Raw genomic sequence first — 21,870 nt, 5'->3', positions numbered from 1 at the left:
TGGTGAGCCACCACCTGGCCCAACTTGGAATACTTCTGGATGATAACTGACAGTTATTAAATGTTAACATGATTATAAATTGAAAAATCTCTGTTCTTTGTAAGGATTGGGCATATATGTTAACGGGAAAATATTCATGTTACTAATAGCTGCACTTACTGAGCAGTATCAAGTAAAATATTAAATATTGCATGTCATTTAATTTGCAAGTCTAGAATATAGATTGTTACTCATTTTGTTTTATTTTTGTGGTGCTTAGACCTTGTGACTGTATGATTGTACCATTCCTGAGCCTATTTTTCATTGTTTTTATTTCAGATAGAGACGCCTCTGTGTTGTTCCACCATTCTAGGATTTTACCCCTGTGTCATTTTGCTCCTAAAGAGAGCCAAGTTTTCCACACAGGGCTTAGTGCATGGTTAGGCATATACCCTGCACAGTGAGCTATCACCTGGCCCCGTTATTACCTTTTTAAAAAAAAAAAAAAAGCATTTATTTATGAGAGAGGAGAAGAAAACAAGAGAACCAGAACATCACTCTGACATATACAATGTCGGAAATCAAACTTGGGACATGATGTTTGATAGTCCAACACTTCATCTACTGTGCCACCTCCCAGGGCCAACATTATCTTTATTTTTAAAAAGATTAAGTAGGAGGCCAAAGATAGCTCACCCAGAAGAGTGCACAGGGGCCCAGGTTTAAGCAGGGCTACTGCTTGCAAAAGGGAAGCCTCATGAGTAGTGAAGTAGTGTTGTGGTGTCTTTTCTTTGTTTCTCCTTTTCTGTCTTTAGCCTACTATCTTAAAAAAAAAAAAAAAAAAAGTTCACAGGGAAGGGAACAGTGGAATCATGCAGGCACAAAGCCTCAGCAAAGGCCTGGCAACAACAATAAAAATTTAAAAAACACTTAAGCAACTTAGCCAGGAGCCTCATAACTACAAAGTGAAAGAACTGAGATCTAGACCCATTGAATTGGGCTCCAGAACCTGTACCATACACAAGCATTCGTGAGCTTCCTGAACCCAGCTAAACTCGATCTCTTACACTCCACTCCATAACTCTGGGGAGGTACTCGTTATTCCCAGTTTGGCTCCAGAACTTGAAGAGGCCCAGCAGGGGCAGAACTAAGACTCTCCTCTGTGTTTCCACTGTGCTGTGCACATTTTGAGGTTGAAAAACCACACCAGCAGTTAGAGTGGTTTTATTAATTCAAAGCCTGTATATAACTGAACTGCTCCAAACCAAGAAGCTCTGTTCTCATGTCTTTACTACCTTGATGAGTGAGAATTTCCAGTCAGGCAGGGAAGTGACTTGAGATATTAGAGTCACTTGACAAGTCCAAGTAGGGATAGAAGCCAGCAAGTAGCCTCAGTGCTGTGGGGGCTTTGGGGGCCTACAGCGAGGCTGGGTATCTATCAGGGGAGGTATCAAGTTTAGAGATGCCCCCTGCTGACCCTTTGAGTCACCCACTAAGAATGGAACAGGCCTCTTGAATTCTAGCCTGATTGGCTCCTCTCCTGGAATCCTTGCCTAGTTTTCGCCCTTCCCTTTCTCTGGGGCCTCAGCTCTTCTTCTTTCCCATCCCTTCTGTATCCAGAGGACTTTCCTAACACTGTCTGAGAAAGAACATCTTGGCCATTGGAGGGCAAAGTTTTTTCAGCCCCCTGTCACAAGTGGGCAACAAGCCTGCCCTGTGCTGCCAGGCATGGGGGTTTTTGGCTGCAAGACTGGGTCAGACTTGACACAGCTGAGCCACACAGCTGAGGCACTGTACAAATAAGGAAACTGGGGCTTGGAGAGGTTGGTGGTAGTGGTTGAGTGGAGTAGAGTAGGGGAGGAACAGACAGGAAATACCTTTTCTAAGTAACTTGAGCTAAAATAAAATGTAGTTTTATCTAAAGAAATTCTGAAAGCAGAAATTATATGGCTTTCAGACCTAATTAGCATACAACTATTTGCTTTTACCTTTAGTGTCACTATGGAGATGGTTAATTGGAACCCACAGGAAATTAATGGCAAGAAAGCCTAATAGAGATATGTGCCAATACTGCCTTTTCTTTAGATACAAGGCAAATAAAGAAACTAATGAAATGGGGAAAAAATGATCTGCCTAAAGAAAGGTTTCATCATATTTTTATTAAACTGTGTCTACCCCTTCAATGTAGTGCATTAGAAAAAAAATAATACCATTTGAATATTTTCTTTCATTTTCCATATTGTGTGTTCTAAGCTTTGAAATTAAAAATAAATTAAAAGGGAATATTCTGAGTAACTAAAGTGACAGTAGCAATATAAAATTTATTAAGGTCTGCTGTCCTATTACATGTTAAATAAAAAAGAACAAAGATAGGGGGCCGGGTGGTAGTGCAATGGGTTAAGCGCACGTGGCGCAAAGCGCAAGGACCAGCTTAAGGATCCCAGTTCGAGCCCCCGGCTCCCCACCTGAAGGGGAGTTGCTTCACAGGCAGTGAAGCAAGTCTGCAGGTGTCTGTCTTTCTCTATCCCTCTCTGTCTTCCCCTCCTCTCTCCATTTCTTTCTGTCCTATCCAACAACGAACAACATCAACAATAATAATAATAACCACAACAAGGCTACAACAACAAGGGCAACAAAAGGGAGGAAAATGGCCTCCAGGAGCAGTGGATTCATGGTGTAGGCACTGAGCCCCAGCAATAACCCTGGAGGCAAAAAAAAAAAAAAAAGAACAAAGATTATGAATTTCCACTCTATCTCAGCTACTCTACTATATCAGCATTATGACAGAGTTCCGATGTTTTCATAAATACCACATTCTGGAGTACAAAGGAAAAGAGAAATTGATCTGGAGTCAAAAGAGTTGAATTTTCTTTTCTGCCAGCCACCCTTCACATAAGCATACTCTTTGTGGCCCAGAGCATAGATATGTTATATAAATATGTGTTGGAAGAATCAGCACATACTTATGGGGGGTGGGGAGTACTTAAGTCCCTGCTCACAGTCTATGTATAGCTGTTAGCATAGGAGTCATATATGTGAAAGGTTGTGGTGCAAAAAGGACCGGACATGATTTGAGCCTTCATATTACTGTGACACTTCTACCCCTGCCACCTCAGGTGCTTTTCTTAAATATAACATATTGAAATTTGGGAGAGGACAGAAAAAAAAAACCCTCTTTGTTTGCTGCTCTTTGGCTACCAAGAAAGAAGTCTGAAAGAGAGGGAGGTCTTAAGCAATCAGAACACATAGAGAGTTGGCCCCAGTAACACCTTTCATTGCAGTTCCTAGGGCAACCTATTAAATAACCAGATGAATGTTCTCTGCATTGACAGCACGAATGACGTTATAGGCTTTGCTTTAAAGGAAAAATGTTGTTTTGAGTCAGGAAAAACAGACTGAAAAAAAAAAACTAGACCTCTGAGGATTATAAGCTCTAACTACATGCTAAAACTATGTAGATACGGTTATGGAAGTAATTTCTAAATGGTTTAAAAATCCCTGTGTAATCCTTTCTATGTAAACACAATCTTTCTATGACTAGCAAGCTGTTAAAAGAAAGGAACCATATTTGATGGGTTTAGTGTCATAAAAAACGTTGTGTGTATTGATAGTTATTGCTATTATGCTACTATTTTAATCTATTTCCTATTTTCTTTATAGGCAGTAGCCGATGCTTATAAAATAATGGGGAGAAGAACATTTTGTCGTCAAATAATGGAAGATGATTATCTTCAGCAGAGGTTTAAAATAACTGATGAAGTTGATATTGTCACCCTGCAAGATTACATGCAAGTAAGGAATTTGGATATAAATATGGAAAACAAGGAAACAAAAAGCCTTCCTGACTCTATCCTTCACTAAGGAAAAAAAAATCATATTCTTTTTGTAGTTAAGATATACACAGTCAGAATTTCAAAGTATACAACTCAGTCAGTGGTACTTAAGTATATTCATGGTATTGTATAAAATCACCATCTTCTTTCAGAACCTTTCTGTCACCTAATGTGAAATTTCACATCCATTAAGCAGTCACTCCTTGTGACTCCAGCTCCTATCCAACACTAATCTGCTTTCTGCTTCTGAGTTTTCCTATTCTGGTTATTTCATTTTAGTGGAATCATATGTGGGTGTGTGTGTGTGTGTGTGTGTGTGTGTGTGTGTGTGTCTAGGAAGTGATAGCTAAGGAATGTGGGGCCTCTTTTGGGAGGTGATAGAAGCGTTTTGGAATTGTGTATTAGTACTATGTAGCGTGAGTCTCCTAAAAAGCACTGGGTAATACATTTTAAAGTGGTTAAATTGGTGAGTTATTTATTTTATGAATTTTATTTCAGTAAATAATAAAAAGTAAAAAATAAACATGTGGTACTGAGAGTGTATGACAGGAATTTGACCTAGCAAAAGAGGGTTTTGCTGTGGTTTGGATACTTCCTACTGCAAGTAACAGAATATTCCCAACCACAAGAGCCTTAAACAATAAAGGCCACTTTCTTTGTGAGAATTATGGTGATTATCATGGGAAGGGGCACAGAACTTTGGTGGTGGGTGTGTTGTGGAGCTTCAACCTTCTAATCTTATAAATCACTAATATTTTAAGTAAAGGTCACTTACTGTCCATGTAAGAAGTGCCTGGATAGGTGGGTCCTGAACTAGCTAAAGCAATAGCTCAAGGACATCAAAATTCTGGGTCAACTTTGTTACAGTTAATTCTCTTGATTTCTTTCACATGATAACAAGATGACTATCACATTCTCAACTACAGTATTATTTTTTCAGCTCCAGGCTGACCGTTTTCAGATTAAAAAATAAATAAAAGGGGGGGGGCTAGGCAAAGAGGGGAAGGAACTATAGCACTGAAAATTCCTCCAGTGCAGTCTGGTGATGCACATGGCAAAGCAGTGCAATCTCCAAGTGAGCTGTTTTTCCAGCCTTTACCAACATTTTAAGGCAGGGAGAGAGGGACTCCAATTATCTTTCCTTCAAGAAGAAAAAAAAATTCTCAGAAACCTCTGACAGAACTTCCCTCAAGCCCCATTGGTCAGAACTGGATCATGTGTTTGCTCTAAACCAATCACCAATAAAGAGAACTGAGACTCTTTCCCATAACTGATTTCCATCATTCATGGTTCATTTGTTGGATTTCCCCTTCTCAAAGCATATTGCTGTTCTTTGTTACTGAAAACTTGGGGACACACACATACACGCACACATCTGTGAGCAAGAGCAAAGTGAGAAATGGTTGATAATCAGCAGTGTAAAAGAACAAGTGGCTGGGGCTGGGGAGACACCATAATGGTTATGCAAAAGTTTTTCAAGCCTGAGGCTCTAAGGTCCCAGGTTCAATTCATAGTACCACCATGAGCCAGAACTGAGCAGTGTTGTTGTTTCTCTCTCTCCCTCTCTCTCTCTCTCTCTCTCTCTCTCTCTTTGTAGCTTTTCCTTGTATCTGCTCTTTATCACTAAAATAAAATAAATAATATATATATAGAAAAGGAACAAGTGGCAGGGGCTGGGCAGTAGTGCTGCAGGTTAAGCGCACATCATGCCAAGTGCAAGGACCAGTGTAAGAATCCGGGTTCGAGCCCCCAGTCCCCCACCTGCAGGGGAGTCATTTCACAAGTGGTGAAGCAGGTCTGCAGGTATCTGTCTTTCTCTCCCCCTCTCTGTCTTCCCCTCTTCTTTCGATTTCTCTCTGTCCTATCCAATAACAATAGCAAAAACAATAACGATAATAACAAGAAGGGCGACAAAAATGGGGAAAAATGGCCTCCAGGAATAGTGTATTCATAGTGAAGGCACTGAGCCCCAGCCCATAACGCTGGAGGCTGAAATGAAATGAAATGAAATGAAATGAAATGAAATGAAATGAAATGAAATAGAACAAGTGGCCCACCCCCAGCAGAGTCTGGGGAAGGAGTTGCTCCATGGTCCATAAACAGGTCTGCTGGCTGGGGGAAAGCTGCAGGAACAGTGTGATATCTGGTCAGACAGGAGGGCTGAGAAAAGAGCAATTATCTTAGGCATTTATTTTCCCTTGATTCTGTGTACAATAAGCTAGTGCAGGGTTTCACGAAATGACAATGATCCAGTGTGTGTTGAGACTGAATTAGACAGCAGCAAGAGCCTTCTCCTGGTTTGGAGATTCCTACATTATTTCAGGACAGCTGGTGATAAGTTGGTTTACAGCTGTGAGGATAGAGACTCAAGAAATACTTTGAGAATAAGTAAGTTAAAGAAAAGTGTCCATCTTACAGGACCTGGTCTATAACTAGGTTTTGGGACTTTGTTAGGAAGTGAACCTCCTGGAATGGAATTAGAGAATACTATGAAAGGAAAGATCTCAACCCGAGTAATGAGGGTGAAGGGTTGACATTCCATGCCTGACGTCTCTGGACACAGTCTGAAATGGAGCATGCTGAGGTGGTACTCATTGCATAGATTAGGTTGGGATCGGCGGATGCAGTATCATTGGTGTGACTTGAAAGAAGCATGCAGGGAAGTGAGCCTTACCCCAGAGGTTCCAGGACAGGGGGAAATATAGGCTCTCTAGAAGTGGGAGGTTCCTGCTATCTTAGGGTTTAAGAAGACAATAGATAGTTATTGCTATAATCACACTGTTTGACAATTGGGTTAACTTTGAAAAATCCCTTTGTTAGGATTTGCTATATCATACACAACATCACCATATTTTATGTCCTTTGACATTATTTGTACATAGCTATGCAACTGGTTGCTTCTGTTCTCCCTGGACTAAGCTTTTAAGAGTCAGCATATCCAGAGTAGGCGGTAGTGCAGCCAGTTAAGCACACGTGTCGCAAAGCGCAAGGATCCGTGTAAGGATCCAAGTTTGAGCCCCAGCTCCCCACCTACAGGGGAGTCGCTTCACAAGCAGTGAAGCAAGTCTGTAGGTGTCTTTCTCTCCCCCTCTCTGTCTTCCCTTCCTCTCTATTTCTCTCTGTCCTATCCAATAACAATGACATCAATAACAACAATAATAACTACAATACAGCAAGGGCAACAAAAGGGAATAAATAAATAAATATAAAAAAGGAGTCAGTGTATCAAAGACTCAGCCTATGTATTAAAAAGACTTAGTCTGTGCTTTAAAAAGTTTGAGACATTCAATCAGTTTTTCCCTTCTAATATTATTTAAATAGTGATTTATTTGACTACAAATTAATAGGAGTGTACATAAACACCATTCCCACCACCAAAAGACTGTGTCCCGTCCCAACCCCCTTCCCCTTCCTCCCCCCCCCCCCGCCCCATAAAGCTGAATGTCCATCCTCACCCTCAACCCAGGGTTTTTACTTTGGTGCCCTACTCCAAATTTAGTCAAATCCTGCTTTGATTTTCCCTTTCTGTCATTCTTTCTCAACTTCTGTTGATGAGTGGGATCATTCCATACTCATCTTTATCTTTCTGACTTAGCTCACTTAACATAATTCCTTCTAGCTCCATCCAAGATGGGTCAGAGAAGGTGGGGTCATTGTTCTTAATAGCTGCGTAGTATTCCATTGTGTATATATACCACAGCTTTCTCAGCCACTCATCTGTTGTTGGGTACCTGGGTTGCTTCCAGGTTTTAGGTATTATGAATTGTGCTGCAATGAACATAGATGTACACATATCTTTTTGTTGGGTGTTATGGAGTCCTTGGGGTATATCCCCAGGAGAGGAATTACTGGGTCATATGGAAGGTCCATATCTAGATTTATGAGAGTTCTCCAGACTGCTCTTCACAGAGATTGGACCAATTTATATTCGCAGCAGCAGTGCAGAAGGGTTCCTCTGTCCTCACAGCCTCTCCAGCATTTGTTGCTGCTGTCCTTTTTGATGTATGCCATTCTCACAGCGGTGAGGTGGTTTCTCAATGTTGTCTTTATTTGCATTTCTCTCACAGTGACCTGGAGAAATTTTTCAAATGTTTGTTAGTCTTTTGGATCTCTTCTGTAGTGAATGTTCTGTTCATATCCTCTGCTCATTTTTGGATGGGGTCATTTGCTTTTTTGTTGCTAAGTTTGCTGAGCTCTTTGTATATAGGAAAGCTATTAGGGGAGGGGATGGGATACAGAGTTCTGGTGGTGGGAATTCTATGAAGTTGTACCCCTCTTATTCTTTGGTTTACTCAATGTTTCCTTTTTATAAATAAAAAATTTTAAAAAAACAATAAGAACTGGCAATAAAGACTACAAGGAGTGGAAACTAGATGTGTCTATAGGTTAAGATGGAAAGGAGACTTCAAATATTTACTGTTCTTTGATATTTGAACCCTATTTAAACTATGTTCAGATTCTGAGCCATATTTTCACTATGTCAAAATTCTGAACTATGAGCTGTAATAAATAAAGCAAATAAAAAAATTTAAAAGGGCGGGGGAGACAGTATAGTGATTATGCAAAGAGACTCTCATGCCTGAGGCTCTAAAGTCCCAGGTTCAATCCCCTGCACCACTGTAAGCCAGAGCTGAGCAGTTCTCTAGTAAAAAAAAAAAAAAGAGAGAGAGAGAGAGAGAGAAAAGATAAGAAAAGAAAAGAAAGGTGTCCAATGTGGCTCTTATGTTTCTAGTTTACAAAGCTAGAAGGGCAGGGGGCCAGGCTATGGCACATCTGGTTAAGCACAGAATGTGCAAAGGGGAGTTGGGTGGTAGCACAGGGGTTATGTGCAAAGGGGAGTTGGGTGGTAGCACAGGGGTTAAGCGCACGTAGCGCAAAGTGCAAGGACCAGCATAAGGACCCTGGTTTGAGCCCCTGGCTCCCCATCTGCAGGGGGGGTCATTTCACAAGCAGTGAAGCAGGTCTGTAGGTATCTGTCTTTCCCCCTCTCTGTCTTCCCCTCCTCTCTCCGTTTCTCTCTGTCCTATCCAACAACAATGACATCAATAACAACAACAATAATAACTACAACAATAAAACAACAAGGGCAACAAAAGGGAATAAATAAATAAGTAAATAAATAAATGTGCAAGGACGCGGGTTCAAGCCCCTGGCCACCACCTGCAGAGGGAAAACTTCATGAGTGGTGAAGCAGGGCTGCAGGTGTCTTTGTCTCTCTGTTCTTTTCTCTATCTTCCCCTTCCCTCTCAATTTCTATCAATATTCAATAATAGAGAGCAAATTTTTAAAAAAGAGAGGGGTCAGGCAGTAGCACAGTGGGTTAAGTGCAGGTGGCACAAAGCACAAGGACCAGCGTAAGGATCCCAGTTTGAGCCCCCAGCTCCCCACCTGCAGGGGAGTCGCTTCACAGACGGTGAAGCAGGTCTACAGGTGTCTGTCTTTCTCTCCCCCTCTCTATCTTCCCCTCCTTTCTCTATTTCTCTTTGTCCTATCCAACAACGACAACATCAATAACAACAACAGTAGTAACTACAACAATAAAAACAACAAGGGCAACAAAAGGGAATAAATATATAAATATTTTAAAAATTTTTTAAAAGAGCAAAACTGAAAGGGCAACAGGGTTGAATCAGAAAATTAAATTATGTTCCTGAATAATAAAAGCGAGTGTTGATGTTATAACAATTACTTTTTTAAAATACATTTTATTTGTCTTATTTTTATAAGAGAGATATACAGAGAAAGAGTCCAGAGCACTGCTCAACTCTGGCTTATGGTGGTGTGGGGGATTAAACCTGGGACTTCGGAGGCTCAGGCGTGAAAGCCTTTTGCATAACCATTATGTTATGTCCCTTACCAATTCCTCTTATTCTCATAGCAATTTTAAGAGATAGGTTTGATTGCCACCATTTTACAAGTTCTAAAGTAGGAGATCCTAAAAATTCTAATTGATTTAATATATGATTTTATTCATTAAGTTGCTTCAATGTGAAACATGAAGGAAGCACTGGTACCTTAGAGATTTCCAATTATGATTTCTTCCTCTCTTCCTTCTTCCCTTTCCTTCTCCATCCTCCCTTCCTCCGTTACTTCCTTCCTTCCTTCCCTTTTTTGAGCCATGATCTACATGATTAGGGAATGTAAACAAGGATTAAGTAGGGCTTGGAGGTTCATCAAGATATCCTGCTTTGTTTTGCACATAACCCAGGTTCCAGCCTGCCCCCAACACACACTGCCCCCCCCCCACACACACACAGGAGTAAGCTTTGGTGCTGTGATACCTTCCCTCTCTCCCTTTGTCTTACACTTTCTATCTGAAAAGTTTACCTCAGAGTGGTGAAACCCCAGCGATGACAGGGGAAAAAAAAAAGAGCATGGGGATGCCAACTGACTTTGTTCAAGACATGGATTGCACACTTGCAGATAGTGACAATGCCAAGGATTGGTGTCAAGAGAGGAGTCCCCAGATAGACATATTGGAAGAAAGAGATGTGATGATTGCTGACATTTGTTGAACTCTCATATGGACTCCACACTATTCTTAGCTCTTTTTATGAGATGTAATTGATGCTTTTGCTCTTTATGTGCATATTATATCCTTCATTCTTCAAGTTTGCAAACTATGTGAGTCTTTTAACAGATGAGAAAATTGGGGTTAAATGAGATTTTAAGACTTTGCCCATGGTCACACAGCTAATAAGTGCAAAGCAAATCACTTATAGTTTGAGATATTTCTCTATTTTATTACTCCACTCTCAGGAAGTAAAATATACAGGCAGCCTTCTCTGTGATAGTGTAGAACTATGAAAATGATGATACAAGCTGGAACTCTGCAAAGCTCACTTACTAATCAGTGAGGAGATGTCATAGTGGTTATGCAGAAAGACCTTCATGCCTGAGGCACTAAAGGTTTCAGGTTCAAACCCCAGTACCACCAGAAACCAGAGTTGAGCTGATCTCTGGTTAAAAAAAAATTATATCTATAGAGAGGGGGGGGAGGAGGGAAATAGTGGAATAGTGTGCTTACTGGCCCCCACCATATCGGAAGAAAATTTCATGCTGTGTTTTCTCTCTTTCTTTCTCTCTCTTTATTTATTTATTTATTGAATAGAGATAGAGAGAAATTGATAGAAGAGGGGGGATAGAGAGGGAAAGAGAGCAACCCTGCTGCACCACTCATGAAGTTTTGCTTCCTGCAGGTGGGAACTGGGGGCTTGAACCCAGGTCCTTGCACACTATAACGTGTGCTCAACTACGTACACCACCATATGGTCAGAGTCAGTCTCTCTCTCTACTTTGTTTGTTTCTCCCTCTCTCTTTTCTCTGTTTCTCCCTCTGCTTGTTCTTGTTCTCCCTCTCCCTCTCCCTCTCCCTCTCCCTCTCCCTCCCTCTCTAAAAGTCAGTCCAGAAAGGTGAATCCATGGAGATGACAAAATAAACAATTGGTTCCGGCAGTGGTGTACTTGTTTAAGAGCACGTATCACCATGCATAAGCATCCAGGTTGGAGTCTCTACTTCAAGGAGGACACTTCATGTGCAGCCGTGAAAACAAGTCTGCAGGTGTCTATCTTTCTCTCTCCCTATTTATCCTTCCTTGGAGCCTCAGACAAAAAGTCTTTGGGGGGCCAGGCAGTGGTACACCTGGTTAAGCACTCACATTTAAGTGTGCAAGGACCCAGGTGCAAACCCCTGGCCCCCACCTACAGGGGAAAAGCCTCATGAGTGGTGAAGCAAGGCTGCAGGTATCTCTCTGTCTCTCTCCCTCTCTATCTCTCCTTCCCTTCTCAATTTCTCTTTGTCTCTATCCAATAAAAAGTTAATTAAGTGAGTTAGTAAGTAAAAAATTAAAATCAGCACCACCATAAACCAGAGCTGACTAGTGCTGTGGGGAAAAAAATGTCTTGTATGACCACTACACTGTCTCCTCAGCCTCTCCCCAGGAATTTTTTAAATAAAGCATTTAATTAGTATACTATAGTTTAAAACATTAGACACATTGAGGGGTTAAAGTGTTTAATTGATTTGTAAAAAAAAAAAAAAAAAAAACTTAGCTGTGGCATTGGAGAAAGAGTTCACTGAGTAGAATATGTGCCTGGCCATACGTAGAGCCCAGGTTTGAGCCCTGGCACCGTGTTGGGAGGTACTATGACATTAGAAGAAGTCTGGTGCTCTAGTTGGTACCCCTTCCTCTCTCTTATCTCTATCTCTGCTTCTCTTTATCTGAATGAAAAAGCAGCCGGAGTGTTGAAATTGAACAAGTTTGAGATCCTGGCTACCTGACAAAAAAAAAATTAACAAACCCTTAGATGTAAATATACTAAAATCCATTGAATTGCATGCTTGAAATGGATGAATTGTATGAGATGTCCCAGTAAAGTTGCTAAAAACTCAGTTAAACTCTTTCAGTATACAATGAGCATCCTCTCTATACCTTGAGTTGTCTGTCCTGCACTTCCTTAAGTTTGGATCACCCACCGATGTTTTATCGCTTGCCCTTGAAATAACGTATCTCCAAGTTCCTTGAATGTGTATTTTCTGCCAGTGTCACTCCCTCTGGAACAGCTTCATCCTTTTTGTCACTATCACTTTCCTTATTTATGTTGACAAGTGCGCCTTAACCAAGGTACTCTACCTGCCTGTCTAGCTGTGTGCCAGCGTCCTTGCAGTCATCTGCTCACCGCTTTCTTCTAGACTTTGCTTACATTTGATGTGAACTTCACTTCCAGCAATGCCACTTTTTGTCTGTCTGTTTCTTTTACCACTTTTTGGGTTTGTTGTTGTTGTTTGTTTGCCTCTTCCCTTTTTTGTGGACAATCCATTTTGGTAAGATGTCACATGAGTTTATCACTGGGAGACAAAGAGGCAACACAACTTCATCTATTATTGTCTGTGTGTGAACTCAATAACAGATTCAGCGCGACCAATCACTGGCAGACTTTGAAAGAAGTGATGTAATGTGTAACTAATCACCTTGCACATCTGTTACTTGTGTAAGTGAATTTGCAGCAGAATTTGTACTTTTTACAATAAATTTTGAATTGTAATTGATTAAAATTGTAATTTTTACAATTAAAAAAAACACGTTGTTGGAGAGCTGAGCTTATTCACCTAAATGGTGGTGATTGAAATTAGTCCATGCCTAAGTGATCCAAAGAGAGGACTGCCTGTATGTATTATGAGCATGTGAGTTTGTCTAGCACAGAAGGAGGGAGAGCGTATGCCCTAATGGCCTAGCTGTTATACCACTAGGATTGGGATTGTAGCTCTTCTCTCCTATTCCTACATCTTAAATGGAAATTTTTAAGTTTAATTGATTATATAATTATTTTAATTTAAATTAATAATTTTATCCTTTAAAATGAAATTTCTACAGATAGCTAAATTGAAATAGTGAAACTTGCCACTTTCCGCCAGAGAAGATCTCATTTTAAACTTTTTAAAATATTTTATTTTATTTTTAAATTTTATTATCTTTATTCATTTACTGTATAGATGCAGCTAGAAATTGAGAGGGTAGAGAGTGATAGAGAGACAGAGAGAGACACCTGCAGCCCTGCTTCACCATTTGCAAAACTTTCCTCCTGCAGGTGGGGTCCGGGGGCTCAAACCCAGGTCCCTGCACATTGTATTATGTGTGCTCAACCAGGTGCACCACCACCCGGCCCCAAGTTTTTAAACATCTTAATGAGAAGTACAGAGAGAAAGAGAGAGAGACCAGAGCACTACTCAGCTCTGCCTTATAGTGGTGCTGGGCATTGAACCTGGGACCTGGAGCCTCAGGCATGAAAGCCTTCTGTACAATGGGTGTGCTATCTATCCAGCCTCTCTTTTTTATTTTTAATGCAGCACTGGGGACTGATGTGAAGGTCTTGTGAATGTGTGATTCCAGTAAGCAACCTCCTCAGTCCAGTTTTTTTTTAGAATTTTTTTTAGTTTGTTTTGTTTTTTATGAAAGCTAAGATTTACAGGGACAGATTGGAGAAGTAGGTCATCAGAATCATAGAAGAGAGTTGTCAATAAAGTTCAGATATGAACTCAAGGAATGCATTTTGGATAAAGTGATATATGAGTGGAATCTTGGGAAATTCTAATTCATCCACAACCAATCTTTCTTAGCTGTTTTTCCTTTTTTTCCATACAGTACTGTAGCCTTCTTGATAAAATCCCTGCATATTCTGGTGGCAAAAGTAACAGTTGGCGAAGATTAAACCTTGAAAACATTCCCAGGACAATGATGATATATGACATAGTTAATTATGCTCATTCTGGAATAATCTCAAAACGTCTCAGAAAAGAAATGAATTATCTACTGCAGAAACCAAAATCAAAAGAGATGCATCTGAACCAGCTACGGATTATTTCAGAAGTGAGGTAAAAATGATCCTTCACTGGAGTTACGATACCAAGGGCATTTCTGAAAATGTTCCCATTCTGCTGCACAGCTCACTAAAGATAATAATAGGGCATATGGGAAAAATTGAGTTGGGGCAGATGGCTTAAAACTTACGCAACTTCATAAACAGAACACTAACAAAAAGGACAATTGGTACCTGGGGAGATAACTTGTACCATCAGACAGGCAGCTCAGGATGGCTGGAGGCTGCTACAGCCAATTAAAAAGAAAAAAGAAAAAGATACAATAGCACAGAAATGCTGGTGACTCCTTCATGAGAGTGGGTAGTGGCACCAAAATATTGCAAATGGAAGTGGGGCCCTGGGCCAGTGTGCTTGCCTTTTGAGTGGACTGTGAGGCAGTGCAACTTACCAAGAACCAGAAACCACTCAGGCTAGGGAACAGGGTGGAGGGCAGAAGGATGGGTTGTGGGATGGGGGTGCCTTTCTGGGGAGAGTGCCCTAGGTGCAGGAGCTAATTTCTATTTTCATAAATATAGCCCAAAACGGTCCTATTACCCATGCCTCGTGGATCTGAGACCCTTTTCCTTTTCTGCTGAAGATTACAATTCTACTCTTGCTGTTCTGGCTCCCATTGTGAGTTTAGACTGCATATAAATTACAGTGACATTATTTCATTCTTTACCAATAGTATGTGATCCAGTTCTCATTATAAGAATGCATGAGACAACACAGGTAGAATATGACTGCTCCAATTATATTCATTTTTATTTCCATTATCAAGTTGAACCTACTTTGTCTTATTTACATATTATGCTTTCTTTTTTAAGAAAAAAAGATAATGAAACTATAGAAGGTCTAATGGTAGTCTGTTCAGAAATTCCAGAATACTCCTTTAGCACAATAGTGAGCCACTGTCAAGCAAACATTTTGTTTTGTTTTGTTTTTCCAGGAGGAGAGATCAGTGGTGCTGACACAATAACATAAATTAGCCCATGTATTTTATGTTCACGGCTATACCTTTGCCAAACACATGGTCTGGTGTATGACTCAGTCTGTCTTCATGAAATAGATTTTCTCTAACTCATCTGTATAGGCACTGAATATAGCATTTAACCCCATCACCACCAAGCTCAAATCAATGATGTAATTTTCTCAACCACTATATATAACCCTAGGCTCCCTCCTATTTGGACTCATGCTACAATTTATCCAAGAATGAGTCACTTAAAGAGCCAAATAAGTAGCCAATTTCCCAATCAATTGAAGAGAATAGGGAGAAATTTTCTTGCTCAAAGACTTCTTGGGGGGGGGGGGTTGGGCAGTAGTGCAGCGGGTTAAGTGCACTTTGCGCAAAGGGCAAGGACTGGCCTAAGGATCCCGGTTTGAGCCCCTGGCTCCCCACCTGCAGGGGGGTTGCTTCATGGGCAGTGAAGCAGGTCTACAGGTGTCTATCTTTCTTCCCCTCTCTGTCTTCCCCTCCTCTCTCCATTTCTTTCTGTCCTACCTGGCAACAACAACATCAATAGTAACAATAATAATAACCACCACAACAATAAAAACAAAGGTGACAAAAAGGAAAATAAGTAAATAAATAACATATTTTTAAAAAAGACTTATTTGAATGCAGTCTTGCTTTGGGATCTCCTAGAAACAAACCCTGAGAAAAAGGTTTGAGAAATAGTTTAATTCAGAAGTGATCCCAGGAACCACTGATAAAAGGAGTTAAAGACGTAAAAGAGGGAACAGGCAACCAAAGCAGTGTATGTTAGTGAGCAAGTTATCCTTCTGGTAACGAGATGAATCCCTCCTGGGAATATCCAAGTCTGTGTAGACACTGCAACTCAGAGTTTCCCCACACAAGATAAGGGAGTTGGAGTATTTATATACCAACAACCATCAGTCATTGCTTAAGGCTTACTTAGGAAAGGAGATAACCAATTCTCGAGCACTTTTCTTGTATATGGGCTCTCAGACTGAGTCCAGTGCTATATGTTGGAAGTCAGTCAGGCCAAGGAGACTATGGTTTTGACACCAACTGTGCCTGACCCCTAACACTCCTAAATATAGCTTTTTTTTTTTGCTAACCATTATGAATGTAATACTTTTTGTAGTGCTATATAATGTTAAAAATTTTAATCGCTGCTACACAAAATTTGACAGGCAAACCCATTTTAAGTTGATGCCATTTTTATCATTTTCACTATCATCATCTTCAGTATTATCTGTACACCACCCTAAATGGCAGATAAAGAACTTGCTACAGGGACTGGGAGATAATTCGGTGGGTAGAAAGTACACCTTCCCAACAGTGTGACCCTGACTAGATCCCCCAGCACTGCTCATCTATCTGTCTGTCTGTCTATCTGTTTTTCTCTAAGTATATAAGAATAAAAAACAGCAATACTATACAGAGGGATAAAGTTAAAAAAAAAAAACCTAAGATTCTGACATATTAATAAAGCTTGAGGTTTTATGATGAGATTACGTGTGTGTGTGTGTGTGTGTGTGTGTGTGTGTGTGTCTAAGGTTGGAAAGCATCCAATGGATATGTGGAGAAGAATATTGCTACCTTGGTGGTAGATATGATGTGAGCAACATAATTTGCAGAGAAGTGAAATTGTACTTCTTTTTAAAATATTTTCTATATTATCTTTATTTATTTATTGGATAGAGACAGCCAGAAATCGAGAGGGGAGGGGAAGATAGAGAGGGAGAGAGACAGAGAGACACCTGCAGCCCTGCTTCACCACTCATGAAGCTTTCCCCCTACAGGTGGGGACCAGGGGCTTGAACCTGGGTCCTTTCTCACTGTAACATGTGCACTCAACCAGGTGCACCACCTCCTGGCCCCCAAAATTGTACTTCTAAAACATATTTCGTTTGGGGCCAGGTGGTGGCATTCCTGGTTGAGTGCACATGTTACAATGCACAAGGGCCCAGGTTCATGTCCCTAGTCCCCACCTGCAGGGGGATAGCTGCAGGGCTGCAAGTGTCTCTCTGCCTCTTTCCCTGTCTATCACCCTCTTCCCTCTTGATTTCTGGCTGTCTTTATCCAATAAATAAAGATAGTAAAAAATTTTAAAAACCATATTTGGTTTTATAAGCCACCACTGTCTCAATTTTAAAAAGAAAGAACTATGCTGTTGTAACTCAAGCAGAAGTAGAAAATTTGGCCTAAAAACTTCTTACATGAAATGTCTCCAAGTACTGAGTTCAGTTATATATTTGCTGGAGAATGCCTTAATAAAATTTGGAACTTGCTTTACATGTAAAATTTTAATGTAATTTTTCTATCTACAATGCAAATACTTTCTAGGTTCCCTTTATCCTCCTCAAGAACCCGGCCTTCACGTCGGCCCCCACAAGCGCAAAGTGAAGTTAAACATCTAGGTCGCCGATCCAAGCAAGCACTAATGAAACTTGAAAAAATTAAAAAAATTTATAAGATCGCTAAAGAAAAGGATGATTCTGCAACAACTAAAGTAAGTGATTTTTACTGACTTCATTGTTTTGGACAATGGTTATGCTGTAAGTAATTCTATTTCCATACGGAGAATTTTCCTAGTCACAAATTCAAGACTGAAACACCTTTGTTATATACCTTGTATAATATAAAGTTATAATCTTGGGGTAACATATTTAAAAATCTTAAACAATAGGAATAGTTATTCTGGTAAATACCAACCAGTTATTTTGACTCCACATAAGCATACGTTGGGAGAAAAAAACACTGTCTCAGTATGTTACATTTTATTCAGCACATCTCTACTGGCATTTTTCTCAAAATCAAAGTAATTTCTCTCTAAATTTATCAAAATCTATATAAAGTTGTATAAAGTCTGCCACGGGGACTGCGTAATGGTGCACCTGGCTGAGTGTACATGTTACAGTTAGCAAGGACCAAGGTTCAAGCCCCTTGTCTCCACCTCCATGGGGAAGCTTCGTAAGTGGTAAAGCAATGATGCAGGTGTTTCTCTCTCTCTTCTTTACTATCTTCCCCATCTTTCTCGATTTCTATCTCTATCCAATAAATATTAAAAAAATAAAAATAAGGGGCCAGGTAGTGGTGCACCTGGTTGAGTGCACATATTATAATACACAAGGACCCAGGTTCTAACCTCCGTTCCCCACCTGCAAGGGGGAAGCTTCACAAGCAGTGAAGTGGTGTTGCAGGTGTCTCTGTCTTTCTCCCTCTTTATCACCCCCTACCCTCTTGATTTCTGGCTGTGTCTATCCAATAAATAAATGTTTTAAATGAAGAAAATAAAGTCTGCTGCAGTATACACTTGTATTGTGGGGATATTTACAATGAATATGTTTTGTATATTTGTCTTTTTAAAATAAATTTATTAGTGATTTAATAATGATCAACAAGACTGTGGGATAAGACGGGTACAATTCCATACAATTCCTACCACCACAGTTCCATATACCTTCCCCTCCATTGGAACTTTCTTTATTCTTTATCCTTCTGGGAGTATGGACCAAAGATTTTTCTGGCGTTCAGAAGGTGGGAGGTCTGGCTTCTTTAATTGCTTCTTCACTGGATATAGGCATTGACAGGTCAGTCCTACCCTCAGCTTCTTTCGCTAGTGGAGTAGGGCTCTGGAGAGGTGAGGTTCCAGGACACACTGATGAGATCATCTGCCCAGGGAAGTTGGGTTGGCATCATGGTAGCATCTGTAACTTGGTGGCTGAAAAGCAGTAATATATAAAACAAAACAAATTGCTTAATCCTCAGGAACCTGAAGATAAAAATGTAGCAGATAAAGGGCCAGGCAGTAGCACACCAGGTTAAATACACATAGTGTGAAGCAAGGTGCAAGGATCCCAGTTTGAGCCCCCGGTTCCCCACCTGCAGGTGTGTGTGTGGGGGGGGGTGTTGCTTCAGAAGCAGTGAAATAGGTCTACAGGTGTCTGTCTTTCTCTCCCCCTCTCTATATTCCCCTCCTCTCTCAGTTTCTCTCTGTCCTATCCAACAAAAACAGCAGCAGCAACACAACAATGGAAAAAAGATGGCCACCAGGAGCAGTAGATATGTAGTCCAGTCCAGGTACCGAGCCCCAGTGATAACCCTGGAGGCAAAGAAAAAAAAAAGTATATAGCAGATGATATTTGGGGTCTTCATGTTAGAAGAAGCTGGAATTATATTTTAGATATATTCCAAGGGGCCTGTGACTTTGCTAATTTTTGCCTGAGCCCAACAGCTAACATGCAGGTGGGCTAGGAGTATTGTCTGGGAAGATGATGTCAGAGTTGGGAATGGGGCTAGAAAGCTGGATCAGGTCAGAGAGTAACTTCCAAATATGGGAAAAGCATATAAATACCATTAACTGTAAACCCCATTGATCTGACTTAGGGCCCATGTCTATTCATATTTAGCACAAGGAGCCTGTGTAACCTCTGCATCCCTATTGGTCTGAACTCACATTCCATCATCCCATTTAGGAACATTCTAGGCTGCACTCATTTCTGGACCAGTCTTCCTCCAGTGGCAGAGTATGTTAACCCTGCCTCCCTTCATTGAGTGGGCTGTTTCTGCCATTGCTCTACATTGAGGTCATGATCTGCTGTGACTATTTTTTTTTTAAATGAGGCTAAGTATAAAACAGTCAAATACATTTCTTTCTCCCTTTTTTGGTAGATAAAGAGAGAGAAGCAGAGAGAAAGTAAAAGAGACCACAGCACTGAAGCTTCCTTCAATGCAGTGGGGGCCAAGCTCAAAGATGGGTCACACATATGACAAAACCACACGCAAAACAAATATAAAAACAGAAAGTAGGGCGCTGTGCGGTGGTGCAGTGGGTTAAGCGCACATGGCGTGAAGCGCAGGGACCAGCATAAGGATCCCAGTTTGAGCCCCTAGCTCCCCACCTATGGGGTGGGTCCCTTCACAGGAGGTGAAACAGGTCTGCAGGTGGCTATCTTTCTCTCCCTTTCTCTGTCTTCCCCTCCTCTCTCCATTTCTCTCTGTCCTATCCAACAATAATAATAACCAATGCTACTACTAACAACAATAATGATAATAGCAACAATAAACAAAAAGGGGAGAAAATAGCCTCCAGGAACAGTGGATTCGTAGTGCAGGCACCAAGCCCCAGCAATAACCCTAGAGGCAAAAAACAAAAACAAAACAGAAAGTAGTAAACACCCAATGTAAAACACTTTTCATTTTTATTTTTAATTTTACCTAGGAAAAGCGAGTGGATCTAAGCAAATGCAAGGAGACACTTATATTCTCCACTCCATCTTTTGATATCTTACAAGTCGAAGAACTCCCATATGAGGACTTGATAAAAGAAGAGGAGGAGGAAGAAGAGGAAGTATTTACCTGGTTTCAGGATGTGCTTGTTAACCCAAAATCTAAATACACAACTAAATGATAGAAAGCCAAATTGTTTATTGAGTTTTCTTGTATATAAATAATGAATATGAGTTTTAAAGGATAAGAAAATATGGGGGCCGGGTGGTGGTGCACATGGTTAAGCACACATATTACCAAGCACAAGGACCTGGGTTCAAGACCCCACTCTACCTGCAGGAGGGTGCTTCACAAGTGGTGAAGCAGGTCTGATGGTGTCTGTCTTTCTCTCTCCCTCTGTATCTCCCCTCTCAATTTCTGTCTGTCCTATCAAGTATAATAAAGAGAACAGGGGAAAAAAATTGGCCACCAAAACAGTGGATTTATAGTATCAGCACCGAGCCCCAGTAGTAATCCTGGTGGCAATAAAAAAATAATGATAAATAAACAAATAAATAAGAGAAAAGTAAAGGACAGCAAAATATAAACAAGCCCTCATTTAGTATGCTGTTCTGACCAAATGTATGGTAGATTTTTTTCTTTTTAAGTGAGACCAGAGCACCATTTTTTCATGCCAGGGATGGAACATAGGGTCTCAGGCATGTTCTCTGAGCGAACCCCACCCTCACTTTTCTTTGATAGAATTTTTAATCCCTTTTTGTGTTGCCGTAGGTACAAATACCTTTTGTAAACAAAAATTTAGTCTTAATGTTATTTCAATTAAATGTCCTCAAACTAGTCATCTTCAGTTTTGCTCAAGAAATGATAAGCAAATTAGTTCCTGGAACTTGTATTTAATTTTTATTTTCTTTCATTTTAAAAATATTTAAACAGGCCATACTTAGCATAAATATTAGAATTCACAGAATACAAGACTGCTCTTGAGTCAGCTTCCAGTGTCTTTTTTTAGCAGTGTGTTGTTTTTACAGAACAGCTTGTGATTGACCTATTCTGAGTTATAACCAAAATAATAATGAATCTGTTGCTTCAGTGGGCTTTATACAGCATACCTAATCACTATTAAGCTTTGTAAGCCCCTGGGACAGAATGTTGCATCTGCTTTAACATTGTACTTTAAATATTATTTCTAGTACAAAGACTTTTGAGTGATTGCCAGTTGAATGGTAAATTCTCATTTCGATATAGTTCAGACTGTTGATTATTTTGTGTGTGATCCAAGCTATTGGAGTATATGAGACCACACTAGAGGTTATAATAGTTAAAGAATTTTTTATTTAATTTTAAGAATACATTTTTATTTTAATTAACACTTGAAACATGGAGGTTGATTGCTAATATAACTCCAATAAAGCAACTTATGAATGGATCTCATAATCTGCTAAAACGTTCTCTTAAATGATAAAGAAAATTGAATTAAATGTGTATGATTCTCACTAGAAT

General features: G+C 40.2%; 1 protein-coding gene across 1 annotated transcript in view; it reads left to right on the top strand.

The window, feature by feature from the left end:
- Positions 1-20,563, top strand: part of CXHXorf58 (chromosome X CXorf58 homolog) — a 37,638-nt gene extending 17,075 nt beyond the window's left edge. The window contains exons 6-9 of the mRNA XM_060182683.1: positions 3,640-3,771; positions 13,954-14,183; positions 17,485-17,650; positions 20,363-20,563. Of these exons, the coding sequence (XP_060038666.1) occupies positions 3,640-3,771; positions 13,954-14,183; positions 17,485-17,650; positions 20,363-20,551 (717 nt within the window). The 3' untranslated portion in view covers positions 20,552-20,563. The remainder of the gene's footprint in view (positions 1-3,639; positions 3,772-13,953; positions 14,184-17,484; positions 17,651-20,362) is intronic.
- Positions 20,564-21,870: the final 1,307 nt, after the last annotated feature.

Source organism: Erinaceus europaeus, chromosome X (assembly GCF_950295315.1).
Source record: "Erinaceus europaeus chromosome X, mEriEur2.1, whole genome shotgun sequence".
Classification (NCBI taxonomy): domain Eukaryota; kingdom Metazoa; phylum Chordata; class Mammalia; order Eulipotyphla; family Erinaceidae; genus Erinaceus; species Erinaceus europaeus.
This window is presented reverse-complemented; position numbering and strand designations above follow the sequence as displayed.